We start from the raw sequence: 17455 nt of genomic DNA, 5'->3' as shown, positions 1-17455 counted from the left end.
ATTCATACCACCAAGACTTAGCTTAAAGACCATTTAGTACCCTTTGGTTTGCAGCATAAAAGCTGTTTTTTAGACGGACATCAACAACCAAACAACTCCCTCTCTTTTATTATCAGAGAAGTGTGGCTGAGCAACAGACCGAGGAAACGTATCAGCAGAGATTTCAACAATGTCAGGAAACAGTCGTGGTGACGCTTGACCTCAGACCATCCCTGTCTAACTTTTAAGGATTTCTCATCAAAAAGCTGCAGAGAAAGTTTTTTTTTTACTTAAATTGAACAGATTTAAATTGAACTCACTTTCATTGGTTGCACTGGTTGTATTTGAGGCAGACATTAAAGATTCTTTATTACAAAATCAAGTCTAATAATTGATCATCAGGTTTAATCCAAGGAAACCTTTATTTCTGTCCCATTTTGCTGAAAGAGTTCTGATAACCTGTACTATCTGCCTTAACTGTGTGTTTTTCCCCTCACTGATCATGAGGGAAAAGGCAGCTCTGTTGTTTTGGGCGGACAGCAGCAATGTGTTCCATGACCCCTGCTAGCTAGCTCTCTGTGCAGTAATCACATGTGGAGATCACATGGAGACTGAGATAACAAACAATGCCAGCATGAGCAGGCGTTGAACTTGGCACCAAAAACAAATGTCTCTTCATCATAGGTTGGCAAAGGAAACAGGCTCCTCTCTATCAGCTGAGACATCATTCAGACTTAAGTCATCATCAAATTATTAAAAGGATATCTTTGACTTCACACACAGTTTAAATGCTTTAAAAAACCCGGCTTGCTTCAATTTCCAATTAACTGCTTGCCACCATGGTAACGCTTCAGTAAATTACTAAAGGTGTTGTTGTGCTGCATCCAAAAATAAATATCACATCATTTTATAAGAGCATGGATGAGAACTCTTGTTGACGTCTGGATTTTATCGTCGTCGTCGTCTTCCTCCGCTTATCCGGGTCCGGGTCGCGGGGGCAGCATCCCAACTAGGGAGCTCCAGGCCGTCCTCTCCCCGGCCTTGTCCACCAGTTTGAGAATTGAAAATCATTAAAAATCTGACTTCTCGGTGTGGTGGTGGTGGTGATGGTGGGGGGGGGGGGGCACTCCAAATGGCACAAACACACTCAGATCAGTCTGATAATCTCCTTTCCTGCAAAGCTGAAGCCCGCTTATGTAAAAACAGATAAATTTACTTCCCTCGTTCAGGTGATTCCTACAAGCTGAGAAGTGCTCTGCACTCTCCTAGACACTAACCCAACAACAGCCTTCCCTGTCACGAGTCTATGAATGTTAATGTTCAGTGTGACGTAGATCTGAGTGGCTTTCCTAATGCGAGCGTTTCCTATCAGAAGCTAATGCAGGTGATAAATGCATTTTCTTATTCAGCCTGCATGTGAAACTCAGAGGCATCATATGTCAAAAATAAAAGTCCTTTGATTCCAAAAACAACCATGAGCTGATAGTTTTAGTTTTTACATTTTAATGTTCTCAAAATAGTAAATATCAACACTGTTATTTCTTTACAAAATAAAGTTTAGAAGGTTTTCCATTTATCACGTAGTGTCAGTGAACCTGTATGTTTCTGTACCGCTTCATGTCCAGGCAGTAATGATGCTACTTCTGAGTTAGAGTAAAATTTAGCACTTGGTCTCCAGTTCCTCTGAAGCTGAAATGTTATGATCAGAATCCTTCTTTCCTCCCCCGCTGTCCTGGTTCCATGAAGAAGAAACTGTGTTTTATTAGCACCTCTCAAGATAAAAGTCATGATGCTCTTCACGAGAACAAAAAAATAATATAACAAAAGCTTAAAAAAATTATATATATATACAATTAATTTAAAAAAATTGTAGTAAAAAATGGGAACATTAAATAAATTATATATATATATATATATATATATATATATATATATATATATATATATATATATATATATATATATATATATATATATATATATATATATACATATATAATTGGTAGGAAGAACGAAAATGACTAAGAAAAGGTAATACAGGATTAGGAGAAGGTAGTGAGGAAGAATCAGCTCAACGTCCCACCAAAACCTGAACAAGTGAGTTTTCAGCTGCTTCTTAAAGGAGACCACTGAGTCCACTGATCTCAGGCTCAGGGGGAGAGAGTTCCAGAGTCTGTGGGTCACAGCAGCAGATGATCTGTCACCTTTGGTCTTTAGCCTGGTGCTGCACAACCAGTAGGCTTTGGTCACTGGACCTCAGGGACCTGCTGGAGGTGTAAGGACTGAGAAGATCACCAACGTATGATGGTACTTGTCCATGTAAGGCCCTATAGACCAGAACTAGCACCCTGAAACAAACCCTGAGGCTAACCATGGCTACGTTTACATGGGCACAAGTGATCCAAATGAATTAGATCAAATATTCTTCATGTGTCTGATTGAGAGAGGTGGTTTCATCTGATCATCATTCCAACTATTAGAGTACAACAATGCCCACTGTGCATGTGTACAACTTCAGCTTTCCGCCTTTGCAGATGCTCAGGACAAGTCCAAAACATGGCGAGAGGTAAACAGAAGCGGTCTGTTGCTATTTTCTTACTGGAAACACTATGGGAGCTCAATATTATTGAACGTCTCGATGGCCGAAAGTCTAGAAACACCGGGTTATACACTTAAGTACATCTAAAGATGCAGGAAGAGGGAATTCACCGAAGTATCGACCAAATAAAAAATCGCTGGAAACGTTTGAAAGTGGCATATTACAAGGCAAAAACTCTAATTGGCAAAAGTGGGACTGACCCCGCCAGCTTTGAGTTCTACGAGCAGATGGCCGAGATGATGGGGAGTAAGCCGCTGTCTGACATGTCCGTAAACTGTGTGGATGTTGGTTGGGGTTATCTCTAGTAAGCAAGCCTCTTAATACAGATACCGTATCTGAAGTTGTCCTGCTCTCCTCTCCTGTAGCGTTACCGCTAAGCCTGTAGCTTAGTCACAGCGATCAGCAAAAACAAAAGCATACAGGTAAAAATGCAAACTATAAAACTAGACAACAAGGAAATAAAATGCAAGGGGAAATATATGCGGACAAGACGACGTTTGTTTACAATTATTTTCCAGGAAAGACAACTCTGCGCATGCTCAACCAATTTAACCTGACTGAATGCTTGGTGCATGTATACTCAAAGCATGACCAGATCATTTCAGTTAGTGTCCATGTAAACAGAGATTTGGGATTTCAGATCAACCAAGATTTTAATCTGATAGGGGAATTTTGGCACTTGTGAACGTAGCTCATGTCCCCTGACTTGTGAGTGACCAGAAGTCACTGGGTGCAAATGGAAAAATATAATGTGCATCTGCAGCAATTATCCTTCTGGGAATCAAGCAGGACCCAGAGACCAGTGCATCCCATGATAAGAACAGAACCATTAAGGTGGGGTGGGGGTTCAGTGCAAATCCAAAGAGAATGTGCCTACAATTCAATTTCCTTGCAAGGACACACACACACACACACACACACACACACACACACACACACACACACACACACACACACACACACACACACAAAATTTGATCAAGACTGGACTAAATATTATACAAGCCCTATGTATTCATTGTTATTTAACGGACAAACGAAACATTTATTTTTATGTCAGATCGTTCCACAACGCCACGGAGTACAGTTCTGTTCCAAATGCCGTGCTCGTCCTCCACTCGGTAGAATGGACTTCCTGCTGTGCTTGTTAAGTACACAAGAACGTACTAGCGAGTATTGAGAAAGGGCCCGTGAGGCAGAGCTTCCACCGAGCTGAGTGACTGCTGCTAGTCTAGTGTCGTGTGCGGGATCATGAGCCTCAAACATAATCTTTTTGTTGCCAATTAAAAGAGCTGTTCAGATTTTTCCCAGTTTGCTGGAAGTGTTTATTAGTTTTCCTTATATCTTGTGTGCAGTTCACATAACTTGGGAGCAGGTTGTCCCCGACCTCTCCTGGTTCCCAGTTAACCTCTGTGGTCGAGTCAGCATAGCTCTCACAGGGGTTGCTGGGTAACGAGCTTTCCCCTAGCCTCCCTGTGCTGTACGCCTGCGACGCCTCCATGTGCTGCTCCGAGGGGACCGGCTCAAACCGAGGTAGGTAGTTCCGTTTCTTCAGCCGAAGGGAAACGGCCAGCATCAGCAGGTGGAGGAGCTCGACGATGTTGAGGAGCAGAGATATTGCAGCAATCACCTGGGTGTAGATGGTGAAGATGGTCTTCTCTGTGGGCCGAGAGACAAAGCAGTCCACAGTGTGAGGACACGGGAAACCTGTGCACTCAAACTTGGCTGCAATGAAGAATCCATCATATAGGAACCAAAGTCCAGCAATAAATCCAGCTTCTAGCAGGACTTTGACCAGGATACTGAAGGCGTATGCTCCCAGCAGCCTGCCTTTCAGTTTAGGAGCCTCAGAAAAGGATTTTGTAGAATTTATTCCATTCTCACCAGTTTTGTCTTTCTCTTTCTCCTTAAAACCAGAATCAGTCACACCCGTTTTCCTCCCGTCGTTCCCATCCGTATCCTCTGTGTCTCTGAGAACATTCCTGGCTCCTACGGCCACGTATCCAAAGTAGAAGATAGTCGGCGTGGAGACAAAGATGACCTGGAGGACAAAGTAGCGGAAATGGGATATGGGGAAGGCTCTGTCGTAGCACACGGCAGTGCAGCCGGGCTGCTTTGTGTTGCACTCAAAGTCAGCTTGCTCGTCATCCCACGCCGACTCAGCAGCAGTTCCCAGAACCAGCATACGAAACAGGAAGAGCACTGTGAGCCAAACTCGGCCAATAGCTGTTGAGTACTCTTGGCCCTCCTCCAGCAGGTGTTCCAGGAAGGACCAGTCAGCTCTGGACATCCTCCGCTCCTGGGAGGGACAGATGGACACAGATATGACTGAAGTCAAATGACACCATCGTCTGTTTCTGTAGGCACTAAACGTTGGTTTTATTGTTCTTTTTAACAAACAGATGTTTTCCTCGTGGTTTACAATAAGGTGAGTGAAAGTTGCCGATCCCAAAACTTAGACCGTATACACAGGATCCATGAGGGTTTAATAAACACCTTTTAATGAGGAATAAACATGCCACGTTTCTCCAACTGCTTCAGCATGACGCTTCCCTTTTCACTCAGATTTGGCTGCTGTGCTTTATTAGTTCTTCCATGAGCTCATGTTGTTCACAGAAACTCCAACTCCTCCTCCTCGTGGAGACGTTGAAGAACGGAAACACGGTTTAATTTGAAGCTTTTATTGCTCCACAGCACAACTCGGGTGATTTAATTCAGGAGACATGTTTTTTCTTTTGAAGTAAAGTTTAATGTTTCAGACCATCAAAGACTGTCTGAGTAAAAACAAATTGATGTTTTCAAATGATGGTTTTATTTGCTCAGAGAAAAGAGCTCTTATGGAAAACCTACTGTCCCACTTTGTTCATTAATCACATTTATCAATGAGCACCAGCCACACCCACACCTGCAGAAGTAATAAATGTGTAGCGTGCCAAAAGGCCACTTTTTTCATCAAAAATGAGTTAACTTTTAACTTAAAGGCCAAACATCTTCATACAGGTCAATCTGACACCGAGGTGGCGATAAGAAGAAATGAACTTGAGCCGATATTCTTAACCAGTCCTGCGTACGTCATGAGTCCTCAAGGCTGCAAGATGCAGGACTTCTTATCTGTCCTCTTTGAACAAAGCTCGTCTTCCCTGGCTCATATAAATGGCTTTAAAACTTCAAATAATCATATTTTGTTGAATGAACAATTTGATTAAATCCAAAGTGTTTGAATAATGTGTCCAATACTCCACATGAATGAATGATGAGTAAAAATTAACATTTTTCCTGTAATGATTCATTTGAGATCTTAAGTTACACCAGATCAGTGTTTGTTGAATTTAATAATTTAATCTATCAGTATGAACACAGTAATGTCACCGTATTACCATTAATGGTTAAAACCTTCATGATTCACACTAAGAAATAACCTCTAAGCATTTGAGTGAGGGAGTGATTTCCAGAGTTTTTTTGGTAACGCCTTTTAAACTTGTCAAATTTTGATTTGTCTAAATTTGTCAAAAACAGTTAATAAAAATCGAGATCACTTCCTGATCTAGTCAGTTCTACGCCGCCTTTCGGTAAGCAAGCACTTGGGACCATCCTCTCTTTTGACTCAAACTCAAAGCCTGTCTGCAACACTTGCGAGTGCATCAGATGCAAAATAGACACAGCAGCTTTCTGCCGTCACTTGGAAGGTATCTCAGAGCAGAAGGGTCGTACTCGGAGCTGTACGGGTTCTGTTACTCAGAGGTCCACTCCGACCTCTTGACCCCCTGAATGAGGGCCTTCAACACAAAAGGGTATGTAGATCTGCACACTGGCGTCTGATGGTTTTATGAATAATCTACAGCTTATTAAACCTTACAGCCAAACTGATTTTACAACTCAGACATCACAAGATCTCTCAGATACTTAATAAGGTTTTGCTACAAACATCTAGTTAACATTCCATCATTTCATTCACACTTTGTCGCGTATGATCATTAGTTTAGAAATATAGAATTAAATTCATTTTTATAAACTATGTCTGAGTTAATATGTGTGTGTGTTGCCTGAATAGTAAAAAAAAACTAAGGTAGTATTAAATCAAATATTCAAAGACCAATCAGATTGATAATTCATATTTATATGGAACATCACATCTTATTGATCATTTAATAATATGTAGCAACAACCCAACACGCTACAAATGACTTCATTAGAACCCCTCTGACAACATGACTAAAAGATCTTAAGAAGCAACACATTCTGCCCCGTTCTAAAGAGATTCGAGATCAAAAGTACAGAGAACAACATCTAACGCTGTGCAGGGCGTAAACTGGACTGGTGAGACAAAAGTAGAACTTTTTGGAAGGCGTATCACTCCTCCGTGATGATGTGAGAGACTCATTCCTACACACACCAGAGTTGACACCTGTATTTAAAGTGATGGTGTGTATTTTCCATGGCAATAGGGGGCAGTACATACCTAAATCATTGCAAGCAAGCGGTAATTTTGTGTTTGAGTAAGACCTTACCAACGGATGGTCATTAGGGTCAAAAATCCCTGCGAGCACAACCTCCAGCAAAATAACAAGCACATTAGACTCCCTTTCCTCCCTGGTGGAGAGGTAAATGTGTAAAACATCAATGTTTATGAATGATGAAAGTTTTGTTACTGCTTGTTACAAACCAGTATATTTGATTTGTCTTCACGGGCTCCCGTAGAAGGAAACATGATGTCTAATATGGCCCGATCTCAACACTCACAGTCTTCTGTGGAATGCACTTGGAGGAAGTATAGGGCTTCGAGAGCGTGGTACACAAGTGTGCAAATAATTGCAGAATTGGCACCGGGAGCATGGCGACATTGGCCCAACGCAGGCCGGGATGCTGGTTGCTGTGCTACTTTTATTAAAAACCTGTCTTAACTTTCAAACAAACATCAAAACAGTCATTTTAAATAAATTTACATTTATTGCTGGTTTGTCTGAAAAATTCAGAGCATCAGCTAATCGTCCTAAAATGAACTACTTTCATTCAAAAATACACATTTTCAGAAAATGCATTTGAGCCTTTTCTCCCACAGCAATGGATTGTGGGTAATACCCTTCTCCCAAGTCAACAGCGATGTGGACCTGGGTGAAGTGCAGATCATTGATGCAAAAGGGGCGTGATCAACTTCCGCGCTTGAGAATCGTGACACGGTACGCACTCGCACCCCTGGCTGGTATCGCACAATTCAATGGTGCAAATGTGGAAGTGTGAGTATTACGTATGTTACGAAGCTGGCTGGTGATGATTTTCAACAAAATTCATTTTCAACAACTTTTCGATGGACATTTTCATAGATTCATGGTGAAAGATAACCAGGATTACCTAACATATAGGGACACACACACACACACACACACACACACACACACACACACACACACACACACACACACACACACACACACACGTCTGAATAAACATCCTGTGTTAGAGTGTTTTCATTGCTGTGATGTCTCTTTATGCCTTTAATGATTTGATGTTGATTTTCCTTCATCTGATGAGTAAAATGAAACCAGGGCTGGTTCAGAACTCAGAATTATTTGATAAATTAAAATGTATTTCTGTCTCTATAAACCACGCCGTGGTAGACAAAAGCAATCATGTGTTTGAGTTAAATGAGAATTAAAAATAACAGAATAGAGAAGACACACAAAATCTCTTTATTCTAAATAAAAGGTAGAATAGGAGGTAATGTTAGTTAGATGTTAAAATATTTACACATTTCTATGGTTTTTGTCAAGAGTAATTCTGGGAAAATAGATTTTCTGATGTTTTAATCATAGATTAAGATTTTACTCGATATTCTAGGTAATATTTCAACACCAATCATTTCACAGAAGAAGAAGATAAACAGCTTATTTAAACTATTGTGACTAAATAAACTATATACATTTGTATACCTGTGTAATCTGGTCTCCATACCTTTCTATGAGTTGAAGTGGTCCTGTCCCCTACTGTCCCTCTGGTCTCAGCTGGACTGTTTAATGTCTCTTAGCTCCGCTGGCTTGTCTCTAAAACGCTTCGCTGAGACTGAAAAAAGTGGGAGAAGTTTCCCAGGCTTCTCAGACCCTCCCTCAGGAAGCAGGATGACCTGAGTCAAACTGAGCTGGACGTCATGGACGTGTGTGTGTGTGGTTATGGGGTTAACTTCCTTTCAACAGGACCACTGCATTTATGACGTTGGAACAAAAGCTGAAAGGACAGAAAGCGACATAATGAAACTCTGGGATGGAAACAGATGAAAGCAATTAGATAAACACCAAAGTAAAAGTTGCTCTGAGGAATTCACCTTCAGTCACTTTTTTCTCAAAACTGGGATAATTGGTATAAAAAAAGTAATTAGGAATAAAAATACCTCCAACCAGCATCGTCTAAAGGTACTATGTTATTTTCTAACTCATTACAATGTCATTACACGTGTTTTTAATAGCTGAATGCTGCAACACTGTTGTCAATCCTCGTTCTGCCACATGAGGGCACCAAACATCTGATTTCCAATAAACAACCTCAAATCTGAAATACTCTTAATGAATAGAATAGAATAGAATAGAACAGACCTTATTGATCCCACAGTCGGGAATTCACTTGCTACAGCAGCGCACACATTTAGGAATAAGAAGAAAAATAATAACACGATAGGAGCTAAACACACAAAGGCAATAAGCTATTATTGTAACCTTCAACCACTAAAAACAACAAATAAAAAGGAAACTTGTGTTTCCAGAACTATGCAGCAAAAGACTTATGGTGTACATCTGGTATTGCACCAGTGTTAACCACATACTGAATATTGCATTGATGTTATTGTGTACCAGGATAATGCCAGTACCAGTTAAAGTGAGGAGTCATACACTCGTACTGCAGAGGGGATGAATGACCTACGGTGGCGTTCAGTTTTACATCTGGGATGTCTCAGTCTGCCTCTGAAGGAGCTGTCCATGGTCTCCACCGTGGGATTCAGTGGGTGGGAGGGGTTTTCCAAGATGGAGGTCATCTTCCCCAGCATTTGTTTTCCCATTTAGTCTGAAGGATCCTGTAAAAACTGTCCCACACAGCTTTTTACTGATTCCTGCTGAAATCCATTAATTCCTGCAGCACCTCTCTAACTTAATGCTTTTTACTTTTATGAATTAAAGTAGCAACACCTTCTTCCCTTTGGCTCTTTGGTATTTATACTTCCATCATAACTACTGCACAGCTTTAGATCATTTTAAACAGAAAGTATTCATAAAGATCTGTAATTTACTTTTGACAAACAATTAGGCAACACTTTGTGTGATTATTTGTCTTGTATAAAGAGAAGATGCAGACTTGTCAGAAGAATGTTTTCTATGATAAAATAAAACAAAATCTGTAGAAGCGTGGATCAGGAGGATCTATGCTGAGAAACAGGACAAGACACAATCCTCAGAGCTAAGAGAAGAAGGAACTACTCACACCAAAACTAAAACATTTTCATAACAAGCATTCATAAAATTCTGTGTTCACAGTTCTTGAGGCCAACACTGTCATATTAATAACGTTAATAAAAAAAACATTTACAGCAGGATCAGTGTGTCATTTACATGGAAACACAGGTCCTGACTTAGTTTACACTCTCTTTTCAACCCAAATGTGCAACTAAAGGATCAGAAAGTCAAATAGGATGGAAATGAAACACTGAGCTACAGAGCTGCACCCTGTTTGGGCCTGAACAAGCCAAATATATATTTGTGATGAAGGTGATGGAAAGTCTTGTTTTGAATCACGCCTGTCTCTTTGCTAAGAGAAAAAACACAGCAGGCTCCACATTTTCTTCTCCGAAATCAATTTCGACCAAAGCTCTGCTGCCCGCTGCTCCCAGCATTAAATCCTGATAACTCTGTCAATTTTGATTTATATGCAGTCATTTTGGGCAAATTCACAAACAGAAAATACTCTTTAGACCGAAGGTGTCAATCCTGGTCCCCGAGGACCAGTTGGAGCAGTTTCTTTGCTGCTATTCAACTGATAGGTCTCCCCAGGATCTCCTCTCAGTGGAATATGTCCAGAAGATCAGTTGACTGAGATCAGGTTTGCATCCTATGTGCAGGTCTACTATGAGCTCCCAGTAGAGGGAGTATGGAACTAGGATTGGGACAATATTATATGTAACTTGTACCAAGCTTTGTAACATGTAACATGTTTTGTAACTGTAACTTTCATTTTGTAGCATGTAATTCTTGTTTTGTAACACATAACTATAGTTTTGTAACACATAATATTTGGTACGTAACATGAAACTTTCATTTTGTAACTTGCAGAAAACAATCAATGTACAAGTTTCAAATCACAACTCTCAAAACACACATCTCAGTCTACAGTTACAAAACTCAAGTTTACGAGTACAAAACATTTTGTCCCAATTCTAACTTCATTCCCAAAGAACCAATGACAGGCTTTATCTGACCAGCCAATCATCATGATTGCCGCACTGCCCACTGCCTCCCACCCCCTAGCCGGCCGAGCCCGGGACCCAGGGGCGACCACCCCCGCCGGGGACCCAGCAGAGCCCAGGGACCCAGACGCCACCAGGCAGCCACCGGGATCTAACAGGCAGATGCCAAAATCTTTAAACCCCCAGATCCGGTTGCCACGAACACTCAGGCAGACCAAGGCACAAGCCCCCACACCAGGTGTGGCAGGGGGAGGGGGGACGAAGATCTATATCATCAAGAGAAGTTCCAGGAGAGGGGAGGACCCAAAGGCCCCACCTGACATATACAGTCATACACAAACACAGTCACACGCTCCCTCCCTCATGCTCACACATACACATACAACCAAAGACTTACAAAAATGCACGCCGGACACCCACTCATGCTCCCCATACACCCTATTCACTCTGGTCCCGGTACTGCTGCACATTGGGTACAACATCACCGGTAACCAGAGTTTGACCCTTTCTGCTGGGGTGCTGATGAGCAGGCTCCCCCGCCCAACGCTGAGCACAGCAACCCACCACCCCAGACCCCAACCAGACGGCCATATCTCCCTCCTAGCCTCCAGCCCCGGGAAGCCTAGCAACAACAGAGGTGGCTAAGACCCCTAGTCTCCCTCCGCCTGCTCCAATATAGTGTTGTGTGATCATGAGGTGTATTCCATGGCTGTGGTGAGTGGGCAGTGCGGGCATCATCCAGCATATGCCAGCTGATGCCACCGCACCACCCCACTTACACCCTCAGCCATCAGTGTCTAAGTGCGGTTTAAATTTGCCGTCACTTTTTCAAAAAATATTAAGTTTGGCCCTCGACTCCGTCCCAGAGTTTCATTTCGGCCCCGTGTGAGTTTGAGTTTGACACCCCTGTTGTACATTGATTGTTTTCTGCAACTTACAAAATAAAAGTTATATGTTACAAAATGAGAATTACATGCTACAAAACTAAAGTTACGCATTACAAAATGAAAGTTGTGTGTTACAAAACATGAATTATCGTATTTTCACGACCATAAGGAGCACCTAAAAGTCTTAAATTTTCTCCAAAATGTACGCTGCGCCCTATGGTGCGGTGCGCCTATTGTGTTGTTGTGAGACGCGAACGTAGTAGAAGACAAGGGGCGTGGCGTGAACGTGTGGACGTGAGCGAAGACAGACCTGTGGATCTGCCACATCATCATCATCATCCTCCGGCTGTGAGTCTCCGTCCACTTCCTCTGCTTCCAGTTCAAAAAACAGCCGTACTATCTGAACTGCCTAGTGGACATTTATCCTTCTCATCATCCTTTATATAAGCCTGATAAAAGCCTACTAAACTGCAGAGACAATGTATCTGTCCGGATCGCTCCAAAATATGAAGTTTACCATCATTATCTGTCTAATTATTTGTTGTTACTCCGTTCGCGCCACTGCTTTCCCAGCGAAGCGGCTCCTTTTTGCGCCAATCTCGTTACTCGTGCAGCCTTCATCTCTCTCTCTCAGCTACATAATGATACTTTTTATCAATTGAATATGTGAGACTTCCACCGACAGCAAAAGGATCTCATGTTTTTGTGGGTTTTTAATGTTCAGAAGCACATTCCCTCTCACGGATTACTAAACTGCTGTTTTGACAAGTTGTCAGATTGTCTAAAAATAGGTCGTTTTTTTAGTTTAGTATAATGGGCTCGACACACGGGAGGCTGCATGGTCCACAATCACTTTTTGGCAAGCTGAAAATGGCATATTATCGGTAATGATGTTATTTTAAAAGTTATTCAGCAGTTCTAATGGACTGTTTGAGATATAATAGGTCACACATGACGGTTCTGAATGACATCCACCAAGTTTGAAGCAGAAATAGTATTTCATTGACAAGTTATAGTCCACAATCACTTTTTGGCAGGTCGAAAATGTCATATTATGGGTATTAATGTTCCTTTAAAAGTGATTCAGCAGTTCTTGGAGATTGTTTGAGATATGATGTGTCACATAAAACCCCTTTGGATGATACCAGTCAAGTTTGATGCAGAAACATTGTTTCAGTGACAAGTTATAGGCAGCAATCACTTTTTGGCAGGTTGGAAATTGCATATTATCAGTTTTATTTTTCCCTTAAAGATTATCCAGCAGTTGTAAGGGACTTTTTGAGATATAATATTTGACATATGACCCATCTGAATGACATGCAGCAAGTTTGAAGCAGAAATAGTGTTTCAGTGACAAGTTATAGGGCGCAATCATTTTTTGGCAAGCTGAAAATGCATTATGGGTATTAATGGTCCTTTAAAAGTTATTCAGAGACTGATTGGGATATAATGTGTCACAGTCCTTCGGAATTATATCAGTCAAGTGTGATGCAGAAATATTGTTTCAGTGACAAGTTATAGGCAGCAATCACTTTTTGGCAGGTTGGAAATTGCATATTATCAGTTTTATTTTTCCCTTAAAGATTATCCAGCAGTTATACGTTATATCAGTTGCACAGAAGTAGCAACGCAAGTAATCCAGGTGCTGCAGCTTTAAGCAGCTGCACGCGCTCCCGCGGACGGCAATCAGTTTCTGGCAGACGATCACTTTTGGGCACAACACCGGCTTTAGTAGGAGGGAGACCTGCGATTATCGCTTTGTCGCGCATGTCTCATTGAAAATGAATGGAGGAGAGGCGAAGTTGCCTCCAGTGTGTCGAGCCCATTAGAAGAGCACGAGCCATCAGCGCACGCAATGAGGAAGTGCACGTGCGCTCTAAACCAGGTCTGAACCAGGACTGGACCAGTAAAGGGAAGCATGCTTTTGGCTGTTTATAATTTTCACAATGTCTGGTTTGCACTGATATGTTCGGAGTCCCGAGCCCGCACAGATGTTTTACCGGTAAGTTTTACCGTGCCTGCGCCCGCTCCCTATAACCCAGTGCGCCTTTTGTATGTGTTAAATACCAAAAAGACACCCATAACTGAAGCTGCGCCCTATAACACAGTGCACCCTATGGTCGTGAAAATACGGTACATTGTACCAAGCAAAAGTCACAGTTACAATACATGTTACAAAAGTTGGTAGAAGTTAAATGAACCGGTAATATTGTCCCAATTCTAGTTCCAAAAGGTAGGCTCTAACCTTGCCTCTAAAGCTGAGCCATGCCACCCTGTGGAGGAAGCTCACTTCAGACATGTGTCTGGGACCTCGTCCTTTCAGTGGTGATCCAGACCAGATGATCATACATGAGGGTAGATGGACCAGGAAACCAGAACTATATTTAACACAACAGACCAAAGCAAACCCCTTTGTGATTTTTTTGTGTGAAAAGTGTTACAAATAAAGCTCCTTCATCTTTTTTAATTTGGATGAAGTCATTAAAGACTTGTACCATCTCAAAGTGTAGCACCAACGACTCGAGCCTTTCAACAGGAGTTGAAGATCTGTCACCTAGTGAATCTGCAAACATGGTCATGGAGCACTCACCCCTCCTCTTGGAAGTTTCGTCCCTGCATGACCAGAGACCTTTCATGCTGGGTACCAGATGTTTGACCCATGACAAACAGATTCACAACAAGTAAACAAAAGGTAGAATAAATAAGATTTATTATAAAAATAACAAAACGAGGAGAATAATAAACAGGAACTGAAGGCGCTGTGAAAATAGCAGGAATAACGGCAGACTCGGGGACATAATCTAGGAAGTAGAACAGAGGTGAGTATACTGATGGATTTAGGGGCAGATGGTAAGAACAGTCTCTTTGGCTTATGTTTCTTCAGGCTGAAGGGAAGCAGGGGGGAGAGGTGAGTCCGGTCTGCGTGAGTAGGTGATCCAACAGGTAGGAGCAGGTGGAGGTGGGGGACTGAGAGCGGGCAACCAGAGTGGAGCGGCAAGACATGGCGTGAAGAGCCAGAGTTATTGTTGTAGGAGTAGTTGGAACAGATGAGGACCTAAGCAGCGGTGAGCGGGTTAAAATACAAACAGACAGATCACTTGAATAAAGTGCAGGACTGGCAAACAGATCTACCCAAACTGAGTAATCAACCAGCGTGGAGAGATGTCAAGCTGCTCCTTAAATATTCTGTGGTGCCATGATGACGATGCCAAACAGCTGGGGAATCTCAGCCACACCCACCTGCAGGGAAACTCAGGGAAAACAAACAGGAGGGTTACCCAGACCGTGACAAGACCAGGAACCAGAAACTGAACTGAACTGGAATGTTTTACTTTTTGGGGTGACTTGAGAAGCCTCTTGTCATGATTTGCTGCTAAATAAATAAATCAAATTGATTAGAAACCCGTGATTCCAGAGGAAAGGAGAGAGCACTAAGCACCAGTTCACTCACATTTTCCAGGTCCAAACATTTTTTGTTGTCCGTGACTTCAAATGGTGTTTTTCTTTTTGGGACTCTGGTAGTTTGTCCTAAAGCTGAAGTTGTGGCAGCCGGTTGTTTCTCCTTCTCTGATGTTATTGAGAGGAGAACCTCTCACACCAGTGGTGTTCTGCTGCTAAATACATGAGTGTGTCATGAAATGAGGATGCAGGGAAGTGCGGTGGTTCTGTAAGATCAACAACCGCATGGTCCAATGGTTGCTTTCAGTCCAAAGCTGGTATTGGCGGAGGTTTTTAGACAAATGCAAAATAACCACTTTATTAAATTTTTGTTTATTTTTAATCTTCATAACATATTTATACCTATACTATGTTAGAATGATGTTAAGAGGCATGAAAAACTTGTTTTCCAATTTCCCTATTGCAGTTTTAAGGAGACAATCATGACTAATTACTATTACTAATCTATAATTCAGTTGCATTTTTAGTCAAACCACTCGTTGACTCAAAACGCTAGTTTAGCATTCCACCTCTATCTAGTGGAGAACCAAGACATCAGCCTTAGAGAAGCTGACTCTCACATGACTTGGCACCACCTCCATACATGCTGAAGGTTATAGATTGAAAGCATCACATCATCTGCAAAAAGACAAAACATTAGGTCAGACCGTTGGATTCCCAAACCAGAAACCCTCAACTATAGATCCTGTCCTGATCTTCATGTCCAGGTGGGGTGCCACCTCCAGGATGTGAATCAGACAGTCAGGTATTCCTACTCATTTCTGGATCTTTTTCATGTGTGTCACAGAGGGGGTTGCGAGGACGTCTCGTGGACGGGACACCCGGCCGGAGGACACCCCTCCCGAGGTCTCCTCCAAATTTCAGGGGGGCCACGAGAGGGACTAGATGGCATGGTCGAGGGAGCAGAGTGGTGGCACCCATCTCAGAAGCCCCTGCTCTGCGCGCCAGCTTGGACCCCCAGCCTCCATCTCCAGTCCAGTCAGCACCTCCCTCGTCGATAGGCCAAGGGACCGAGCCTGCAGCCCATCCGATGGAGCTCGCCGGTCTCCAAGCTGAGCTGACCAGGCCAGTCAGCGGCTCCGCCTCCGGAGCCTCCAGCGGCTCCAGCCTCCAGCGGCCCCGCCTCCGGTCGAGTCAGTGGCCCCGCCTGCAGCGACTCCACCTCCGGTCGAGTCAGCGTCACTGCCTGCAGCGGACCCCCCTCCAGAGACTTTGTTTCTAGTGGTCCCGCCTGCAGCGGGCACGCCTCCAGATGCTCTGCTTCCAGCGGTCCCGCCTTCCACGGGCCCGCCTCCAGTCCAGTCAGTGGCCACTCCTGCAGCGGACCCGCCTCCAGTCAAGTCAGCGGAGCCGCTACAGACTTTGTTTCCAGCTGTCCTGCCTTCCGCGGGCCCGCCTCCAGAGATTCTGGTTCCAGCGCCTTCAAAGTCTCCGCCTCCAGCGGCTCCAAAGTCTCCGCCTCCAGCGGCTCCAAAGACCCCGCCTCCAGTCACCGCCAGCACTGCCCTCGCCAGATTCTGGCCGCCCAGACGCCGTCGTCTCCTCCTCTGCTCCAGACGCTGGGCCCCCAGGCGCCGTCTTCTCCTCCTCCTCTGCACCAGACGCCGGCCCCCCAGACTCCGTCTTGGCCTGCGTTGGGCGTCCGGTACCGCCCTTTCTCCCAGTTCTGTGTTCCTTGTCTGTCCATTGTTTTCTTGTCAGGTGTGTTCCTAATTAAAAGACCTCTAAACGTTTCCTGCCTGCCTGCCTTCTTCCCGGCATCTGGATCCTCACCTCTGCCTCACTCACCTGTGCACCCATGACAATGTGTCGATATGCAGATTAAACAGAGAAGTCCGGGTCCGTGCACCTGACTGCTGCACAGAAAAAAAACTTATAGTCATCCTGACACATCAGCGTCTTCCTTTATTCTTTGATCATTACATCTGCAGATAAATGGCTTGGAGGGAAGTGAGGACAGCAGACTTCAGGAGTATGTAACTGCTTTTATTTAAGATGCATCACGCCCCCTGTGTGCATGTGTGTGTGGCTGTTGCAGTGTGTTTCTGCTCCTGCTGCTTTGGTGGGAAACATGCCAGAGTTACAGCA

General features: G+C 43.3%; 1 protein-coding gene across 1 annotated transcript; it reads right to left on the bottom strand.

The window, feature by feature from the left end:
- Positions 1–3648: 3648 nt before the first annotated feature.
- Positions 3649–8638, bottom strand: gja4 (gap junction protein alpha 4). The gene is made up of 2 exons (XM_015940963.3): positions 8528–8638; positions 3649–4877 (listed from the first exon to the last, which is right to left on the bottom strand). Exon 2 carries the CDS (start codon positions 4866–4868, stop codon positions 3837–3839), a length of 1032 nt encoding a protein of 343 aa, XP_015796449.1. The 5' UTR covers positions 4869–4877; positions 8528–8638; the 3' UTR covers positions 3649–3836.
- Between the last annotated feature and the right edge of the window lie 8817 nt (positions 8639–17455).

Source organism: Nothobranchius furzeri, chromosome 11 (assembly GCF_043380555.1).
Source record: "Nothobranchius furzeri strain GRZ-AD chromosome 11, NfurGRZ-RIMD1, whole genome shotgun sequence".
Lineage (NCBI taxonomy): Eukaryota > Metazoa > Chordata > Actinopteri > Cyprinodontiformes > Nothobranchiidae > Nothobranchius > Nothobranchius furzeri.
This window is presented reverse-complemented; position numbering and strand designations above follow the sequence as displayed.

What these genes read in the sequence shown, in the direction of transcription:
- gja4 (XM_015940963.3), bottom strand. Translation starts at nt 4,868, where the DNA reads ATGTCCAGAGCTGACTGGTCCTTCCTGGAACACCTGCTGGAGGAGGGC.